Genomic DNA, 19,176 nt, shown 5'->3' with positions numbered 1-19,176 from the left:
AAGTTTAATCTCACTTTCTAAAGTTAACTCAAAGGATGAAAATGTCCATTTTTCAAGCACATATACAATTTCACATTCTCTAAACGTTGACAATGTAAAATGGCCTTGAAGATCCTTATCATTCGAACTAGCTTTTCGAAGTGAAATTCAAGTTTATTTAACACGATAGATTGGAAAATTTCTCTTACTTGTACTAAACAATCTGAGACATAGTCATATATATAAATTATTGTACATATTGTACCCAAGAGTTGACTTTGCTCATAAAAAATAATAGTGCTAATTAAAAAGAAATGTCACCGTTTGATCAATTGATATAAATTCAAAATTTGTAATGTAGGGTGACACACTCATTGCTTTTGATCTTCCTCTTCTCTTCTGCTATTCTGCTATACCAAAGAGACTATGAAGTCATTTTATTTTGTTATGCTATGTCTTATTAGCTTCTTTGTTGTAGTCTTCCCAAATGGCTTTTTTGGCGTTGCTGATGACACCAATAGAGAAATAGGTTCGATATGTAATAAAGCTGATAATACGGTCAATGAAGACATATTCCATACCTTATTGGATTCTCTTGCTTCAAATGTGGTTGATCACCAAGGATTTTACCAAACCATTGCAGGAGAAAACTCCAGCATGGTTTATGGTTCGATATTATGCAGAGGAGACATATCTGCTAACAATTGTTCTGTTTGTGCTCTTAATTCTACAAGAGTAGCTTCAAATGATTGTCCTAAGAATAGAGATGTTATAGTTTGGTTTAGTTGGTGTTTCCTACGCTATTCGGACGAGAGTTTCTTCGGAGACATGCATGGAATAACAAATGCATTCTCAAATGTCACTGATATTGATGACCCTTCTTTAGTTTCACAAGGGTTACCTTTCATGAGTGGAGTAGCAGCTGCAGCTTCAGAGAACTCATTCATGTTCCACACAGAAGTACTGAACTTCAATCAAAGTGAGAAGAGATATGGAATGGCTCAGTGCACAAGAGATATCAATAGACAGGACTGCAGAAGGTGCCTTGATGATCAACTGGATACTTTCAGAGCTACAATTGGAAATAAAAGAAGATGGGAAATTTATGGACCCAATTGTTTCATGTGGTATAATGACTATCAATTTTATGCTAATGTATCTACTCTTCAAAGTGATGAGTCCTTTAACTTTTGATTAGTTCTTTTTCAAAATATGCTATTTATCAATTATTATCGCCTATCCTATACCGATTTGACATTCACTAAGACACAGTATTGTCTATTCTCAACTGAAATATGTACTCTTTTCTACTTGAATATAAGCCAAAAATACATGTATTCTAATAAATCGTGGTTGGGCCTAACACAACCCTACAAAACCGGCTTGTGAGGTGAGGATTGCCCCCACTTATAAACACATTGTCAGGCCATGTCCTATCCGATGTGGGACTCTTAACACACCCCCTCATGACCAGCACTATTGGGCTTGGTTCGTGGACATATATGGTGGGTGGCCCGATAACGAAAACCTGATAGCAGGTGGCCCAATGGATCTTGGAGAGGCTCTGATAGCATCTTATAAATCGTGGTTGGGCCTAACACAACCTCACAAAACCGGCTTGTGAGGTGAGGATTGCCCCCACTTATTAGAGATACATAGTTTTAGTTACAAGTAGTATTAATCCTATTAGTATATATAGGTGTAACCTCCCCATAAGTGGGATAACTTTCAATCATTGTAACATTTTCATATTCATCAATACAAAGTTAGTTAAGCTTTTCTCTCCTTCATCAATGGATGCCATGTTTCCTAACATGGTATCAGAGCATCAAATCTGGTATCCACCTTGAAGGAAATTTTCCGCTGCATTTTCTCGAGAAAATAAAATTTTCTCACGTTCAATTTTTTTCTCGTATTTCACTTCCCTTTGTTTTTCTTTTCCTCTTTTTTGACTCTGTTACAATCTCAAATTGAGATTCAGTTTTTCTTTCCTATGATCTTAGTCCAGTACTTCGAATCAGTTTGTGTTCTTGATTTGTTCGATCAATTTCTCTTTTGATCTGCATCTCAATTTCATATTCACGAGCAATTCGAAAGTCTTGTTCGGATTCTTCATTCCAGTTTCTGAATCCTTTCGTGATTGAGTTTGTCCTGTTGCTATTCTTGATTCGAATCTTGCCTTTTTGTTTCGTTTTTTGTTCGATTTTACTCTTGTCATTTTCCCCAAATCTTAGGGTTCCGAGAGTCAAATTCGATTCCTCTTGTTTTTGCGTTTAATCCAACTTCTGATTCACATTTCTTACCATCTCGGGACAATGTATCTGTTCCAAGCTCCAACGAGTTTTTCTCAGATGAAGATACCATCAGTGATGCTTCAGACGTCACCGATGCAAATGACATTCCCATTGGAAAAAGTTTGGTTCAAGATGCTTTGGACTATGGTTTGTTTTTTGTGTGAGGCAATATTGTGCTCTCAAGGTGTTTGTGAAAAGTCTTCACTGAAGCAATTTGTGAATTTCTGCCTGGATTTGAAGCATTGTTCTTGATTCAATTAATTCTTGCTCCCGATTTTGCTGTGAGATTTTATTGTGATTATTCATTCTTGCAATTCTGCTGGAAGTTCAGTTTGTTTGGCTTTGAATTTGGAGTTATCAGTTTTGTGTTATCTGCTTCGGCCTCATCATTTTTTAGCCTCCGATTGGATTCTTGTCCTATCTGATTCTGTTGAAAATGGTGAATGTTTTTGATCAATGAGAATGGTGCTTTTGTCTTCTGGATTATGTGTTCTATTACTCATTTGCATTACAGATTTTCTCCTGTGCGTATTTGGATTCATCTCCAATAACATTGACCGCTAAATCAGTTTTACTTGAAGAATAGTTTTGAGATTGAACAGTGTGGGATTGGAAACATATTCATCTCTTGTGATTCCTAACTTCATCTCTGCATTTTGAATGGCCTTCTATGGTGCTTGGAGTTCTTATTTCCTCCCTGTTAGTGGTGTGAATTCTTCGGTTAATTTTGTAACTTGGATTGTAGTTTGGAGGTTTCTTGGTTTGGTGATATATGTCTTTATACATATGGTTTTGCTGTTTGTTGCTTGGAGTATATGGGTAGAAGACTTCCAGCAACATTATTTTCTCTTGGTGTACTACACGCTTCTGCCTACAAGGTTATCATTTCACTCCTCTTTTGAAGACCATTTTCTCCACTCATGGTGTCTCATGGCTTTCCTAGATTGGAGTGGTTTTCTTTTTGAAGCTTGTGATTTGGCCTATTGTTTGTTTCTGGTTTGCTTATTACTGTGACAAATGAAGACTATTTTTTGGATTTGGTTTAGCTTCATTATTGGAAGCATTGGTTTTGGCCTATGGTTTGAATGCATCAACATGGATTTGTTTTCTATGGTTTGAAGACACATCACATGGCTATGCATCTCTATTGGTTTGCTTTTGGTTTTTCTTGTCTCGGCTCGGCATAGGAGGGCATCACTTTTATCTTTGGAAGCTTGGTCTTGTTGCTTCATGGTACTTTTGATGTGAAGTTTGTTCAACATATGACCTCCTTCCATTGTTGACTATGGCTCTTCCTTGCATTTGGTTTTTTCTTGTCTCGGCTCGGCATTGGGGGGCATCACTTTTTATCTTTGGAACCTTGGTCTTGTATATGACCTCCTTCCATTGTAGACTATGGCTCTTCCTTGCACTTTTTTTTTGGATATCATCATTGATTTTGGATATCCTTGTTCTTCTTGTCTTGTGCTTCTATCTTGAGTGATTGAACACTCTTGATGGTTAAGCGTTGTGCCTTAATTGGCTTTGTTGATATTGGCTTCTACCGGATGGTGGTTAAGCGTTGCTTTGATGCTCCTTCCTTCAATTGGTTCAACCTTGAGTTGTGGTTGCTTCTTGTTGGATGAGCACTTGTTTGATATTTTCTTAGCCGATGTATTTCCGACATCTTTCCTTGTATCTTCTCATTTCAAGTTGGATGTGTTTTTGAACACCTTCCAACTTGAGGGGGACTATTAGAGATACATAGTTTTAGTTACAAGTAGTATTAATCCTATTAGTATATATAGGTGTAACCTCCCCATAAGTGGGATAACTTTCAATCATTGTAACATTTTCATATTCATCAATACAAAGTTAGTTAAGCTTTTCTCTCCTTCATCAATGGATGCCATGTTTCCTAACATGTATCTTCTCCATGTTTAGACAAGTTACATGGTAAACCAGATACACGTACTTTATGCGTTTATTTAAGTCGAGAGGAGTATGTATTTAACTTAGGCTTAATAGCACTTTTGGCCCCCTATGTTTGCAAAAGTTGCGATTTTGGCCCCTTATGTTTAAAAACTACAAAACCGCCCCTTATGTTTTGGTTTCTTTGCACTTTTGGCCCCCATGGTCAATTTTGACCTGGTCCACGCTGACATGGCACCCACATCACTTATGTGAGGGGCCAAAATCGCAACTTTTGCAAACATAGGGGGCCAAAAGTGCTATTAAGAGTATTTTTTTTAATTCATTTTCTTTTTTTTTGTTTTGAAAAATTTTTTAAAAAAAGAGGGAAAATTAATAAAAATTGAAAATAATGAAAAAAATACTGAAAAAATTTAAAAAAATTGGAAAAATTAATAAGAATGAAAACAAAAATCTGCAAAAAAAAATTTTCGCATGACATGTGTGTATATACATACCACATCATTAAATCATTTTAATAATAAAAAAACATTAAAAACTGAAAATCTTTTAAAAATAGCAAAAAATCAGATTATTTTTAAAAAAAAATAAAAGATTGATATTTTTAAAATTTTAAAAATAACAAAAAATCAGATTATTTTTTTCGAAAAATAAAAGAAAAAAGCAGAAAAGACATTTAGATTTTTTTTTTCGAAATTTCAAAAATTAGAAAAAGTTCGGATTTTTTTTCGAAATTTAGAAGATATTTAAAAATACTCTAATTTAATTTTCAAAATAAAAAAGTTTAGATTTTTTTGCGAAACAAAAAACTGGAAAATATTTAAAATTTTAAAAATTTGGATATATATTTTTTAAAATCCAATTACAATATGAAAATTAAATTTTAAAAATCATATAATCTGAAGAAAAAAAATCAATTTTAGTTCCCAAGAGATTGGAAGAGTAACTCTAGGTACTCACTTTTTAAATTTTAATGTCTCTTAAATAAGACCCTTTTTAAAATTTTACATGCATTAATAATTCTTTTTACAAAAATATTCCTACGTAATTCAAGCTTCTCAGATTTTTTTCCTAAATTTTTAATTAAACTAAAATCAATTTTTTTTCTTCAGATTATATGATTTTTAAAATTTAATTTTTCTATTATAATTGGATTTTTAAAAAAATATATCCAGATTTTTAAAATTTTAAATATTTTCCAGTTTTTTTGTTTCGCAAAAAAATTTAAACTTTTTTTATTTTGAAAATTAAATTCTAGTATTTTTAAATATCTTTTCGAAAAAAATTCCGATTTTTTTTCTAATTTTTTAAATTTCAAAAAAAATATAAATGTCTTTTCTGCTTTTTTATTTTATTTTTTGAAAAAAATAATCTGATTTTTTGTTATTTTTAAAATTTTAAAAAATCTATCTTTTTTTTTTTTAAAAAATAATCTGATTTTTTGTTATTTTTAAAAGATTTTCAGTTTTTAATGTTTTTTTATTATTAAAATGATTTAATGATGTGGTATGTATATACACACATGTCATGCGAATTTTTTTTTTTTTGCAGATTTTTGTTTTCATTCTTTTTAATTTTTCCAATTTTTTTAAATTTTTTCAGTATTTTTTTCATTATTTTCAATTTTTATTAATTTTCCCTCTTTTTTTTAAAATTTTTTCAAAACAAAAAAATAAAAAGAATTAAAAAAAATAAAAAATACTCTTAATAGCACTTTTGGCCCCCTATGTTTGCAAAAGTTGCGATTTTGGCCCCTCACATAAGTGATGTGGGTGCCATGTCAGCGTGGACCAGGTCAAAATTGACCATGGGGGCCAAAAGTGCAAAGAAACCAAAACATAAGGGACGGTTTTGTAGTTTTTAAACATAGGGGGCCAAAATCGCAACTTTTGCAAACATAGAGGGCCAAAAGTGCTATTAAGCCTTTAACTTATAAGAAAGTCTTTATTGGAGAATATGTATTTATTGAGAAGTTAAACACGGAGGTTTAAGAGATAAAATGTTAACTTATATAACAAGCTATTGTTTAAAGACATGAAATATTATTGTATGATCATTTTTTTTTCTTCTATCTATAGATTCATGTTGAAGGGTAGCTAAGATATAGTAATATTGCTAGACTTAGTTTTCTTGTGATTATGTAATAAGGAAGACAATCTAATATAAGATTTGCTTTGTGGTACAGTTGCTTGGACTTGGAAGCCTTCTTCTTGCAGAAGCTTAGTAGCAGTTGCGGTTTCGGTAGTCTTGTTGATAATTATCTAATAATTATAAGTTAATGGTTTCTGATAGAATGCCATGAAAAATAAGTTAATATATTATTTTTTTTTACTTTGTCAATGGGATTTGGTTTTTGACAAAAGTTTCAGGAATGGAGATGTATTTGTGCACTTGTAAATTTTCATTTTTCATGGTCTTGTAATTTCTTGATTCGGTAGCTTTGTAATTAATATTGGGATCTTACATGCATCTTTGTGGTAAATATGGAGGAAATTCCAATCCCTAGCAGAAAGAGTAAAATTTGCAGCTGTTTTTCAATTATCATAAGTAAATATAAGCTGGCTATTAGGCACATAAGTGGAGAAAGAGTAAAAATATGGAAATGAATTATCTAAAAAAATGTTTGTGGGCAAGTATTGTTATATATTTTGCTATGCTGTGTGTTATCAACTTCTTTGTTTTGGTCTTTTCAAATGGCTTGTTTTGATACTAAGGAACACATTTATTCCTACTGCGGATTAGTTGATTATGAAGACAAAATCCAGAACAATGTGAGAATATTATTGGATTCTCCTGCTTCAAACGTTGGGGATCACCGCGGGTTTTACCAAACCGATGTAGGAGACAAGGCCGGCAAGCTTTATAGTACAATATTTTGTAGAGGGGCGTATCTGCTAAAAATTGTTTTGATTGTGCTCTTAATTCTACCAGATGCCTCAAGTAATTGTTCTATCAAGTACTATGTTTCAATCTGGTTTAAATGGTGTTTCCTACACTATTTAAATGATAGCTTCTCTGGTACATTACCTTCTGGAGTTAGCTTTACAGCCTATATAGGAGTTTATTTCAATTGTAAAACTTTTATCTAAAAGACTCAAGTTCACTGCAAGATCATTTTTACTTTTCTCTAACCATACATTCTTTGTTGAAAATTTTATTTGAACTAGCTCTGAGATGTTGTAAAACTAATATTGAGAATCTATGCAACGAGGAAAAATTTGTTAAAAATTAATCTACTTTAATTTACAATTTATTTTGTTAATTATTGAGCAACAACGACGTTTAACAATAAATCATGTTACTACAATAAACACTTTGAAACTTTACATGATATTTAGAAAGAATCAATTTTAACCTATTTGTAATTAATTTTGCATGGATTTCTCCGTCACAAAATGTAAGAATAAATTGGTCAACAAAAGTTAATGTATTTGGTTCAAAATTTGTACTAGATATATCAACTTATGTTAACCCCTTTTTGCTTACATTTTGGGACGGAGGGAGTAAAAAATAACATTGGAAAATGAAATAAGTAGAAAATCACTTGAAATTTTGGGATTTCTCGTTTTTGGCATGAGACAAATATCTATATTTATAATATGTATAAAGAAAATAACATGTTTCGACTCTTTTGGGCTGACTTTTTATCTTTTCAAAATTACCATCAACTTTCAATATAAATAACACATATAACAAAATGAATATATATGTGTTCAGTTTTTTTTTTCCTTTATCCTTCAAAATGTCCAGTTTAGTGAAGCAAATTAAAGTCAATTTAAAGTTTCAATGTAACGAATACATAATTACTAAGATAAAGCTTTCTCATTACATAAGTGTCGTTAAGTGCCCTAAGGACACTTTTCCTTTATAAAATACCACAACTTATAACACTGATCAACAGTATTAGTTTGCAAATTAAATATAAGATGAACTCAAATGAACATTATTTTGAAATTTGAAAACATTAAAAACTATATAATTATCAGGAACTCATTTCATACATTTTCCCTGATATTATTAATTCTCCATCTAAATCAGTTAGTACGGTAATTGGCCAGGAATGTTACCAGGGGGATAATAATTGCAAGTAACAAATGTGCCACCATTATCACATTTCACTTTGCCACATCCAAGACGAAGTGATTTTTCCCAAACCACCTGAGTATAATGGTGGCATTCATGACCATCGATACATGAGTTAGCATAGTGATTAAAGTATGGTTCTTCATCCGCCCACAACTTCACTGCTTGTGTGCCACTTATGTAGCCGGTGCTCACCGCAATATTCTCCCCATAACGGCCACCATTATTGGACGGGATCGGTTTACAATCTTTGCGTTGATTAGCATAGTTCTGTGCAAATGCAGCAATATCGTTGTCCCAAACAATGTTTGGAATTTTAATGGTGGTAATGGGTGATCTTGCTTTGTTGTGGGCGTTCACGTAGTCTGCTGGTGAGTCTTGGGCATGTGCAACGTGACTACCCATAATGAGTGTTAAACCTAACCTGCACAATAGAGAAAATGAAGACATTTTGGTTCTTAGTAGTAATTACTTTAGAATGCTAAATGGTTTTGTTGGTGTTTGATTGTTGGATTAATTATATAATTAATCAATTATGGATTGACAATAATCAATTATTATAAGTTAATCTTATAACATAAATTATGGTATATTGTGTTGAGCACTAATTAGTTGATGAATATGTCTGATTGGACTATTGTTTCTAAATGGACCGTGATGGGTTGGACCATTTAGCTAAGCCCAATGAGAGGTCCCTGCCCTCAGCCGTTTAGCTATTTAAACGGCATCCCATCAGACAGTTAATTATTCTGAACAACATTGTGAAAACCTAAAGCTAGACGGAATGAGGGTAGTCATCCCTCTCTTGTTTGTCGGCGGTTTTCCTTCATCAACCTAATATAAAGGTACACAATTCTTCTTCCTTCTTTATTATTGATAATATGCTATAACTTGTATCTATTGATCTATGACTAAACAATAAAACTTTCATCAATTGGTATCAGAGCCAATTAGATACAGTTATGACTATTTTGTTATCAAAGGGTAAATTGATCATTCTGCTTGAATAATTGTTGATCGAATGATGATTCTTGTCATTGACATAAATATTTTTTATGGATCACGATCAATATACATATAAATTTTGCGTGAAACATGCGAGAATAAAATTTTGTACCTTGTTTTGATTTTCAACGAACCCTACAATTTCATCTGAAATTTCTCAAAAATTATGTACCTTGTTAACCATTAATCGATCGTAGCCTACCCAAAATTGTAGATCGATACACTTTACATGGCATGTATAATCGTGTTGTCTTTTCCCGGATTTCCTATTTGTTGGGATCATAACCTTTGTTGATTTGTAGGATTCATCAATTAATCTTTTATGAATCTGTATTATATTATATTAATCAACTTCATGAGATTATAAATTTAATCAAGTGTTGTTTTTTAAAATACTGATCGATCATTATCCTATTTCTTTCAACAATTCGGATTCACCATAAAACCTAATTTTTCATTATGTGAATGGGTTGATATTCAAAATTGATACATGGTTTCTACCCTTCTCCTAATTTCGATCAAATTGATATTAAAATTGATGAATTTCGTTGAGTAGTCCAGATATTCCAAAATCTATTATTTTTATGTCAATTAAATATTAATTATTATTCTGATCAACTTGGCATAAATTTTGGAACTATATTGACAATTATAAATATTATATATATATATATATATATATATATTATTTGGGGAATAAATTATTTTCTAAAATATCATATTCTCCTATGGAAAGATTTCTTACTCTTATTTGGCACTACGAGAAATCTCACTCTCTCAAACTTGAGGTTAATATGTCACTGAGAGATTTTACATCCCCAATTAATTAGTAAATATTCTATTATTTTCTTATACAAAATATTTGATTTATTCTGTACCCATAAAAATTGGGATTTAAATTAATTTATGAGATCTCTAAATATTTGATGTAAAATAATATGAGAATCATATACTCTTTTAAATTATATATTCTCTATATTTGAGTCTAAAATATTATATGTGAAAATATTTTTTTATAGTAATAACACTTATTTTTAAAGTTTTATGATTGTGAAAATTCTTAGACTCAATCTTGTATATTCTTGCATCAAATATTCTATATAAATTACTATATTTTGGGATTTGTTGATACCCTCAATTATTTATTAAGTCAAGAGTAATTTGACTATTATAGCATATATATTCTTGATTTGTGGGTTTCAAAATTTTGTCAAATCTTAACGTTGAGAATAATTTCTCTTAAAATCATATATTCTCAATATTTGAGCCTAAACTTTTTTTGAAATTTCTCTCTTATATTAGTAACACTAACTATCTAATAAATTAAAATGTTACTATTGTGAATTTCTAGAAGGCTCAATTTTATTAATTTTTAATGCCAAATATAATTAATTTAAATTTCACGATTTTAAATATTCTTGGCATTTTAAATATTCTAATATAAGATATCCTTTAATTCATATTGTCTTAGCATAAAGATCCAAAATTTACTATTTGATCATTCCTTTGACGACATGTTTAAACTAAGACACTTGTTTTTGATTTTTGTCACAAATTGTTTTAAAGGGTCTTCATAATATTTTGTTTTCAAAATGAGTATAGTGAGTTGTATATATATGTCATTTATATTAATTGAATCTAAAATTGACAAATTTCTCTTTAATATACATTGTGCTTTCTACTATACTCTCTAATCTAGACCCGTAGTTTATTACTCTAAATTTTGTGACAAACACCATTAACTATATAATTATGTGTCTTGTCGCAATTAAATATTTGGATTACAATGATATTAAACTATATATTTTATATATAGTAAATAATGCATTGTTGCATATTATATGCTAAAATTCTAATTATGAATTAAAATTTGTACGCCTCCTTGTTGTTTATCCGTTAACTATTATCAAAACAACTTATTAAGAATTGAGACAATTTTTAAAATATGTATCATCCTTACATCTGAATTTTTATATAAAACATATTGATTTATAATTAGAGTCTCACATATGCTTATTTATAATTGCTTATTCTCTATTGATGAATATTTTGAGATGACTATATTATAAGATATTCTCTTTAAGTCATCAAAGGTCACTGGCTCTAAGTATAAGGATGAATGTCACACTCTGCGAGGTAAGTTGTTATTTAATTATTTTATCCTCTTGTGACTTATTGCTTATTATTGCACATATGAAGAAATTTAGTTCTTCTTCTCTTTTGTTGTGCAATTATGATATCCTATATAGAAGTGAAATCATTTTTCAGAATATTCTAAACAGAACTCTGTTGTTATATACTATACTATTTTCTTACTATAATGCTCCATTTTGTATTTATGTTCTTTCTAATTTATAGTGGGAGTATTGAAACATTTTATTCTAAGAGTTCTATTCTGGATAAATTAGAAAACTATTTGACACACTTCTATTCCAAATAATAACTTTTGTTATTATACTACTTCATATAAAAGAAATTCTAAAGTCATATTTATGATGTGCTAATTTAAAATATTGTTAAGCATATTTTTCTATCATTTGAATATGACCGAAGTTGAGTAAATTAAGTACAATTGTTTATGCATGATATTATTGTATCATATTCTCTTAAACATAAAAATTATTTATTTGTATAATTGTAATCTCACCTATCGTGAGTACAATTATGCGAATTTTGTTAAATAGATTAGCATTATATTGGTGGCAGTCATACCCTATCGGTGTGTTGTTATTAATATAATTGCTATTAGTCAATGTACCTTGGTTTCTATACTTATGTCAAATATAATTCGAGTACTTTATCAATATTTAATTTAAGACATAAGAATTGTACATTGTGATGATATAGTTCTTACTTATTATTATCCTTAAGGTCCTTGAATGAGATTACAATAAGTAAGTTACTCTATTAAAAGACATGTAGAAAGTTGTATAAATTTTGCAATCCAATATTATTACATTTTGAATTAAATTTCTACCTAAATGTGATTTTTTATATATATAAATATATCGGATTGCTACTATCCCTTTGTTATGTGAGTGACGGACATACCCTATTGGTGTGACGTTACTTAACATATCATTTTGTGATAGAGAAATAGTTGAATATTTTATTTAAAATACCTTTCAAACTTTTAATTCAACTATCATGATTAGTTCTCTATCAAGTCGGAGAATCTTTGCTATGCATTGTGTAACGTGATGGACATACCCTATCGGTATGACATTACTTAACATAATCATCCTTTTGTGGGTAAGAAAAATACCTTATTAGTATCATTCTCCACCAAGTGGAGAAAATATAATTCTTCAACAACCGAGGAAAATTCTACATGTCAATTAACTATATCTTATAAACGAATATATTTATTTGTTTTATAACTCTAGATATGAAATTATTGTAGAGACTTATATTGAGGATATTAATTATGCTATTGCTATTCTTTAATACTTATGGAAGCTTATGACTATTTTCTCTTATATCCTCAGTAATAATAAAATATAAGTCTTGTGTATTTCCGCTGCGTGTAACCTAATCTTTTCTCAAATGTGTGTAATTATAACTGTAGCATTTGAGTTTTGAGTGAGTTATTAAATTTGTGAATAGAGTCTCATATCCTATTTTATAATAATAGAGATTTATCTCACTTATATGATGATAAACCTTTTATATAATCATCATACTATGTCATATAAATGTTACTATATTTATAAAATTCTTTGGAATTTTTAATTGTGAAAAGGAGATCTTGTGTTATAAATGAAAATTTACCTTCTCCTTAATTCTAAATGCAGAATATGTGGTTAACTACGAAACCCAATTCTTGATAATATCTGCCATTGATAAAATATGTATTTATGGGGGTTTCATATTATCCTTGAGTTACCACTTGTGTTAATAATTCTGCTATGCTCTTGTGCAAAATATGTGGTTGAGTTCATGAAACTCTATTGGTTAAAATTATATAACCACTTATGTTGATAATCTTGCACTAGCAACTAAGTATCCCACTATTGAATATTACATTATTGTAATATTTTTTATCAGTGATCACTAATGAGAATCCCTCTTACTATTGTTTATATATATGTGGGATCAGTGGGAGTGTGTACACAACACTATATATTATGAGCTCAAATGAGAAATCTCACTCTTGTTTATATATATGTGAGATCAAGAGAAATGTGTACACAATATTATTATCGTCATTGCCATATACTCTTGTGCACACTATAAAATATGACATAGCTTAAGAGACTTTAGACTTTAAAGTCATTCTATTATATTGAGATATATATTAAAATTCTATTAATCTCAATGAGCATCATAATTGGATGCTTAAGTCAATTTTGTTGGAATATGCACAATAACCTCGTAGCATGTAAATATACATTGTGCTTCTGTTTTACCAACATTTCACATTTTATGAGGTCATAAATAGTAAGTACAATGTATAATATCAATACTCCTATCGAGTATGATATTGTGTTCTTGTGGTACTTATAATTTGAGATAATCATAAATGTTCTTTTGTTATTGACATTCTAGTGGCCACGTTAATCCACATCTTTTTCTTTAAACTAAGTGTCTATGTTAATCCAATTTGGGGATTATTGAATTTCCTATTTTGCTTTTATGGATTTTTATAGTCACAATTTTTATAAAACTTGGATTAATTGAATGTCATAGAACATTTATTGATTTTGACTATATGTAATTACACTCTCTTAATAGGCTATCCCTATAAGTAATTACTATTCGTGTACCTATGTGGATATATGACTTTTGTAATATTGAAAACTCATTGGCAGAACCACTAACCACAGACTTATATATATGAGTATTGTAACTCATAATGATTTGATTAAGTCTATGTTATTTTGGGTTAGTGGGAGTTTGTTATAGCATTTTTAAAATGCTTGGGCTATACTTTAGTGACACATTCTTTTAATTCAAACGTGTCACTATAAATTCATCATTTGTTAGAAAAGTGAGTCTTTGATATGTATGATTTGTTTTCCCTATCGGATTCAATTTCTGCAGCATTAAAACTTACTTCTCTTTTGAATGATTAGTGCTTTGACCATAAATAAAAGTTTTAAAATGAATTTTATATTCTTTAGTGATTGAGTATTGTCATCCAAGTGGGAGACTGTTGGATTAATTATATAATTAATCAATTATGGATTGACAATAATCAATTATTATAAGTTAATCTTATAACATAAATTATGGTCTATTGTGTTGAGCACTAATTAGTTGATGAATATGTGTGATTGGACTATTGTTTCTAAATGGACCGTGATGGGTTGGACCATTTAGCTAAGTCCAATGAGAGGTCCCTGCCCTCAGCCGTTTAGCTATTTAAACGTCATCCCATCAGACTGTTAATTATTCTGAACAACATTGTGAAAACCTAAAGCTAGACGGAATGAGGGTAGTCATCCCTCTCTTGTTTGTCGGCGGTTTTCCTTCATCAACCTAATATAAAGGTACACAATTCTTCTTCCTTCTTTATTATTGATAATATGCTATAACTTGTATCTATTGATCTATGACTAAACACTAAAACTTTCATCAGTTTGATGAAAATTGTTGGGGCTCTAGTGATGTATTTATACAATTTTTTAAACATGAAAATGTAGTAATTGAGTAGGTTATTATTATTTTCAAAAAGGAAATTGTGTCTATGATCAGGAAAACTATATTTTTATCAATTTTAACGTTATTCTCATGGTGGATTATAGTAAGTATCTTTGGTTTTAATTTTTGGATGATATACGATTGATTCGAGATCTTTGACCAAAAAATATATTCTAAATTTGCAGAATTAATTTGAAAATATCTTAGTAATTGGTTTGAGATATACCAAATTGATTCTTGAACACTGATTCTAAGATATCATGTTTCCAATTATTCTAAGGAGGGTGTAATGAATTGAGATTTCGAAGGATTTTAGAAGACTTTTTGGTTATAGAAAATTTTTGAGATATTCAATCAATATTTTAAAAGATTAGAAATGATTTTGGTGGTATTCAACAAAACCCATTTTTCACAACTTAAAAATTGTCTCTTGGTATTCAAACAATGTAAAGATTTGTCATCGTGAGCTTAACTCAGTTGGTATGGACAATACATAATATATGCTCGTGGTTTGAAACCCCGACCACTACAAAAAAAAAAAAACAATGTAAAGATTTCAATGAATTACTTGATAAATTGGATTTTATGAAACTTTTTGGTTGAAAATTTTAAAACTAACAATCTCATACAAAGATCTGAAATTTCTTAGACTCTTTTTACATCCATTATATGTTTTTTCATTGTTTCTCCCACTTCACTCATCAACATGTCCTACGGTTGATATCCTCCTTTCATTATGTCATGTCTGTTTTTTTTTTTTCCTTTCAGATTTATTTTGTTGTCCTCGTCATTTTTATTTTCTTAATTGATGAAGTGGTTGTCATCGTTGACAATATTATTTCATTATTTTTACCAAATGTTTATTGTTTTTTTTTTTGGTCCTGTTCTTATATGCTTATTGTATTATTATCAATACGTTTTTTTTTAAGGAATGAGTTTTGATTTTATTAAGTAACTTTTTTTTTTTGAAATAAATTTTATTAAGTAACTATTATTATTATTATATTAGTGGTCAATCTCATAATAGTAAAAAAAAAACATGTATAAGATGATAATTTAATTATCTTAAAAATATTATCAATATACGGTTCAAACGGAACAACATGTATAAGATGATAATTTATGGTAGAATAGTTTAGCTTCAAGTATGTGAAAAAATATTACTTAAGAAGACATATTACTTAAGAAGACATGAAACTAGAACCACTTTGTTATTGAAAAATTTAAAAATTTGTATCCATTTTATTTTTTATCATGCAAACCTTTGATTTTTTTTATTATCTTTAGTCATCCATTTATGTAATTTTGTATTTTTGCTAAAATTTGATAGAGTCATATCAAATCTTACGAATTCTCATAAAGTACTTTCAAATCTTAAAAAGTCTTTGAGTTAAAATCCCTTGAAATCTTAAAAATCTTTTATAAAAATCTTGAAAGTTAATACATTCCTACACAATCTTTTAAAATCTTTAAGATTTTTTTTTGCCAAAATAGTCTTTTTTTTTTGACAAATTGCCAAAAATGTCTTTTAAATTGTTGGTGTGCATCGATTTTATTTTTTATCATGCAAACCTTTGATTTTTTTTTATTATATTTAGTTATCCACTCATGTAATTTTGTATTTTTTCTAAAATTTGATCGAGTCATATCAAATCTTACGAATTCGTCCTCGTGAGCTTAACTCAACTGGTTGGGACAATGCATAAGATATGCAAGATCCGGGGTTCAAACCCCGGCCACTACGAAAAAAAAATCTTAAGAATTCTCATAAAATACTTTGAAATCTTAAAAGTTAATACATTCCTACACAATCTTTTAAAATCTTCAAGACTTGCCAAAATAGTTTTTTTTTTTTTACAAATTGCCAAAATAGTATTTTAAATCGTTGATGTGCATGTAAAGATACTCTTCATTGAAAAAAGTATTTGTTCAGTGTTTTTGACATTCATTACCTATTCCATGAATCTAAAAAGTTATTTTTTACTTATAAATGTGACCGGAAGGAGTATAAACTACAATGATTATAGGTAATCAATGAATTACATTGATTATATAATTTTGTGGCACAAATACCATTTCGTGGTGTACAAAGTAATGAGGTGTCAACAAAGAACTCAGGAGGCCATAGTTCATGACCGTAGACACTTGTTGATGATTGATTTAGTGAACTCCGATGTGAAATTCATTAGGAGACAAACCAATAGTGTTGTCCATAGTTTAGTTAAGGAAACACTATGTCATGCTAGTTTTCAATTACATCTTAATATTCTGCATTGTATAATTACTTTGATTAATAATGAAAAGCTATATGCTTCTTTTTCTTAAAAAAACAAAAAATTCAGGAGTCTGATTTAATATATTATAATAGATTGATGCATTTTTCTCTCAAAAAAAAAATAGATAGATGCATTTTCCAACTGTTTCTTTCAACCCACGTCAAACTTAATTAAAAATAATAATTTTACGATGATTCAACAAACTCATGTCTATTGATAAAAAGAAAAAAAAAAACAAACTCATGCCTAGTCAAGAGGCTTCTTTGCACCCGTGGAAGTGTCCCAGTCAACCAAAGTATATATTTCATGTCATGGTCCAAATAGTTGACAAGGATAACGAGGAACTCGAAATGAATAAGTTCAAATATTACATGACAAATCAAGAGGAGTTTTTTTTAAGACTAAAATCCAAATTTGTCCATATTAGAGATTAAAACATTATTAACCCTATGATAAACAAGTTTTTCTAAATCGAATTAGCTATTGCAGTTAATGATTGTCAATTTACATGAGTGGTAACTTTTCTTACGTTAAATTTAGCAATATAAAGAATTGGGTATTAGGGAAGACATCTCATTGCGACCTAATTGGGTTAAAAATAAAAATGTTTTCGTATACCCAAAAGTTTAGCGTTGCTTGAGAATTAAGGCCAATGATAGTTTAAAAACAATAATTACACTCTTCAATCCAATGAGACATCTTTTAACAAAGATAAATGATATTTTTCTGCCGGACCTCGCTTCTCTTTCTCAACCCTCAAACGGAGTCTAGGGTTTCATAGAATATCAATAGCTTAAGACCAAACTTTATTATTTAACACCTACCCTCAAACTCATGATGCATCATCAAAAAGCATTATGAGTTTGTCAAATAAAATACGAAAAACATACTAAAATAAAGTTCTAACACTACCCCTCAAGTTAAAGCTTGCTAAGCTTTAAGTTTGTTACAAATTAACCCAGAAAATAAACTAAAATAGTTGATAGCATAACTAATGAATAATATCAACCAAAGTGATTATCAACATAGGGAGAGCGAGCAACAAGAACCGTCAACTAGCAACCAACCAAAGAGAGAAACCATCCAAATAGAAGAACCAAGTCAAACCAAACCAAACAAAATAACCGCTATGGAGAAGCAACCCTATAGAAGAACCAATAGAAAGAGGAGCAACCAAATAGAAGAATCAAAAGAAAGAGAAGAAATCAACCAGAAGAATCAAAAGGGGAGAAGCAATCAATTAGAAGGAATTAAAACGGGGGAGAAGCAATCAATTAAAAGAATGAAAACTAGAAGAAGCAATCCAATCAATCAGAAGAATAAAAAGGGGAGAAGCAATCAATCAAAAGAATCAATAGAGAGACAATCAAACATAAGAAACCAAGAGTGAGAGATACAATCAATCAAAAGAATTAACATAGAGGACCAATCAAACGGACGATTAAGCAATTCCAAATTACATACTCAATCAAACTCCTATTTTTTTTTTTTAACGACAACTTTCTCAATCCAAATGTTGCAAGCGGTGCCTGCTTTAAGAAGAAACCAAAATTGCAAACACTTGATATGCCACTTGCTGCACATGAAGAAACTCAATAATCAAGTTGTAATGCCACTGAAGATTTTATCAAACTGGCACCCAATAAAAACAAAAAGTTCGATCTATCAATGAACGGAGAAAACAAATGCTTTTAATCTTCTAAAAGAATACCAAGCAAACCGAGCAACACCCACAAATTCAATTTTTTTTTTTTCACCATTTCACCAACTACACTTAGAACGAAATCAAATGAGAAAAATAACTCCAACAAAAAGACCAATAAATATCTTGCAAACCCAAATAAAAACGGCGACATTCAATAAGGAACAACCGAAATAACAAATTAAGAGAACCAAGCTTTTGGAATTCGACAGCGGAAACCATTAGTGGTTCAAGGCGGATCGAACCAAGCTTTTGATATCATGTTAACAATACAGATACAAAA

The 19,176-nt window shown here is 29.8% G+C and overlaps 2 protein-coding genes across 2 annotated transcripts; one reads left to right on the top strand and one right to left on the bottom strand.

Moving 5' to 3' along the window:
- Window positions 1-201: 201 nt before the first annotated feature.
- On the top strand, window positions 202-1,769 carry LOC146943728 (antimicrobial ginkbilobin-2-like protein). The gene has a single exon (XM_085741996.1). It carries the CDS (start codon window positions 406-408, stop codon window positions 1,171-1,173), a length of 768 nt encoding a protein of 255 aa, XP_085598122.1. The 5' UTR covers window positions 202-405; the 3' UTR covers window positions 1,174-1,769.
- A 6,448-nt stretch (window positions 1,770-8,217) lies between these two features.
- Window positions 8,218-8,757, bottom strand: LOC146943727 (pathogenesis-related protein 1B-like). Its single transcript, XM_085748771.1, has one exon. It carries the CDS (start codon window positions 8,715-8,717, stop codon window positions 8,223-8,225), a length of 495 nt encoding a protein of 164 aa, XP_085604897.1. The 5' UTR covers window positions 8,718-8,757; the 3' UTR covers window positions 8,218-8,222.
- Window positions 8,758-19,176: the final 10,419 nt, after the last annotated feature.

Source organism: Medicago sativa, chromosome 2 (assembly GCF_051527215.1).
Source record: "Medicago sativa cultivar Bolivia chromosome 2, Bolivia_mono, whole genome shotgun sequence".
Lineage (NCBI taxonomy): Eukaryota > Viridiplantae > Streptophyta > Magnoliopsida > Fabales > Fabaceae > Medicago > Medicago sativa.
Note: the sequence above shows the minus strand (reverse complement) of the source record. Positions and strands in the feature narration are given on the sequence as shown.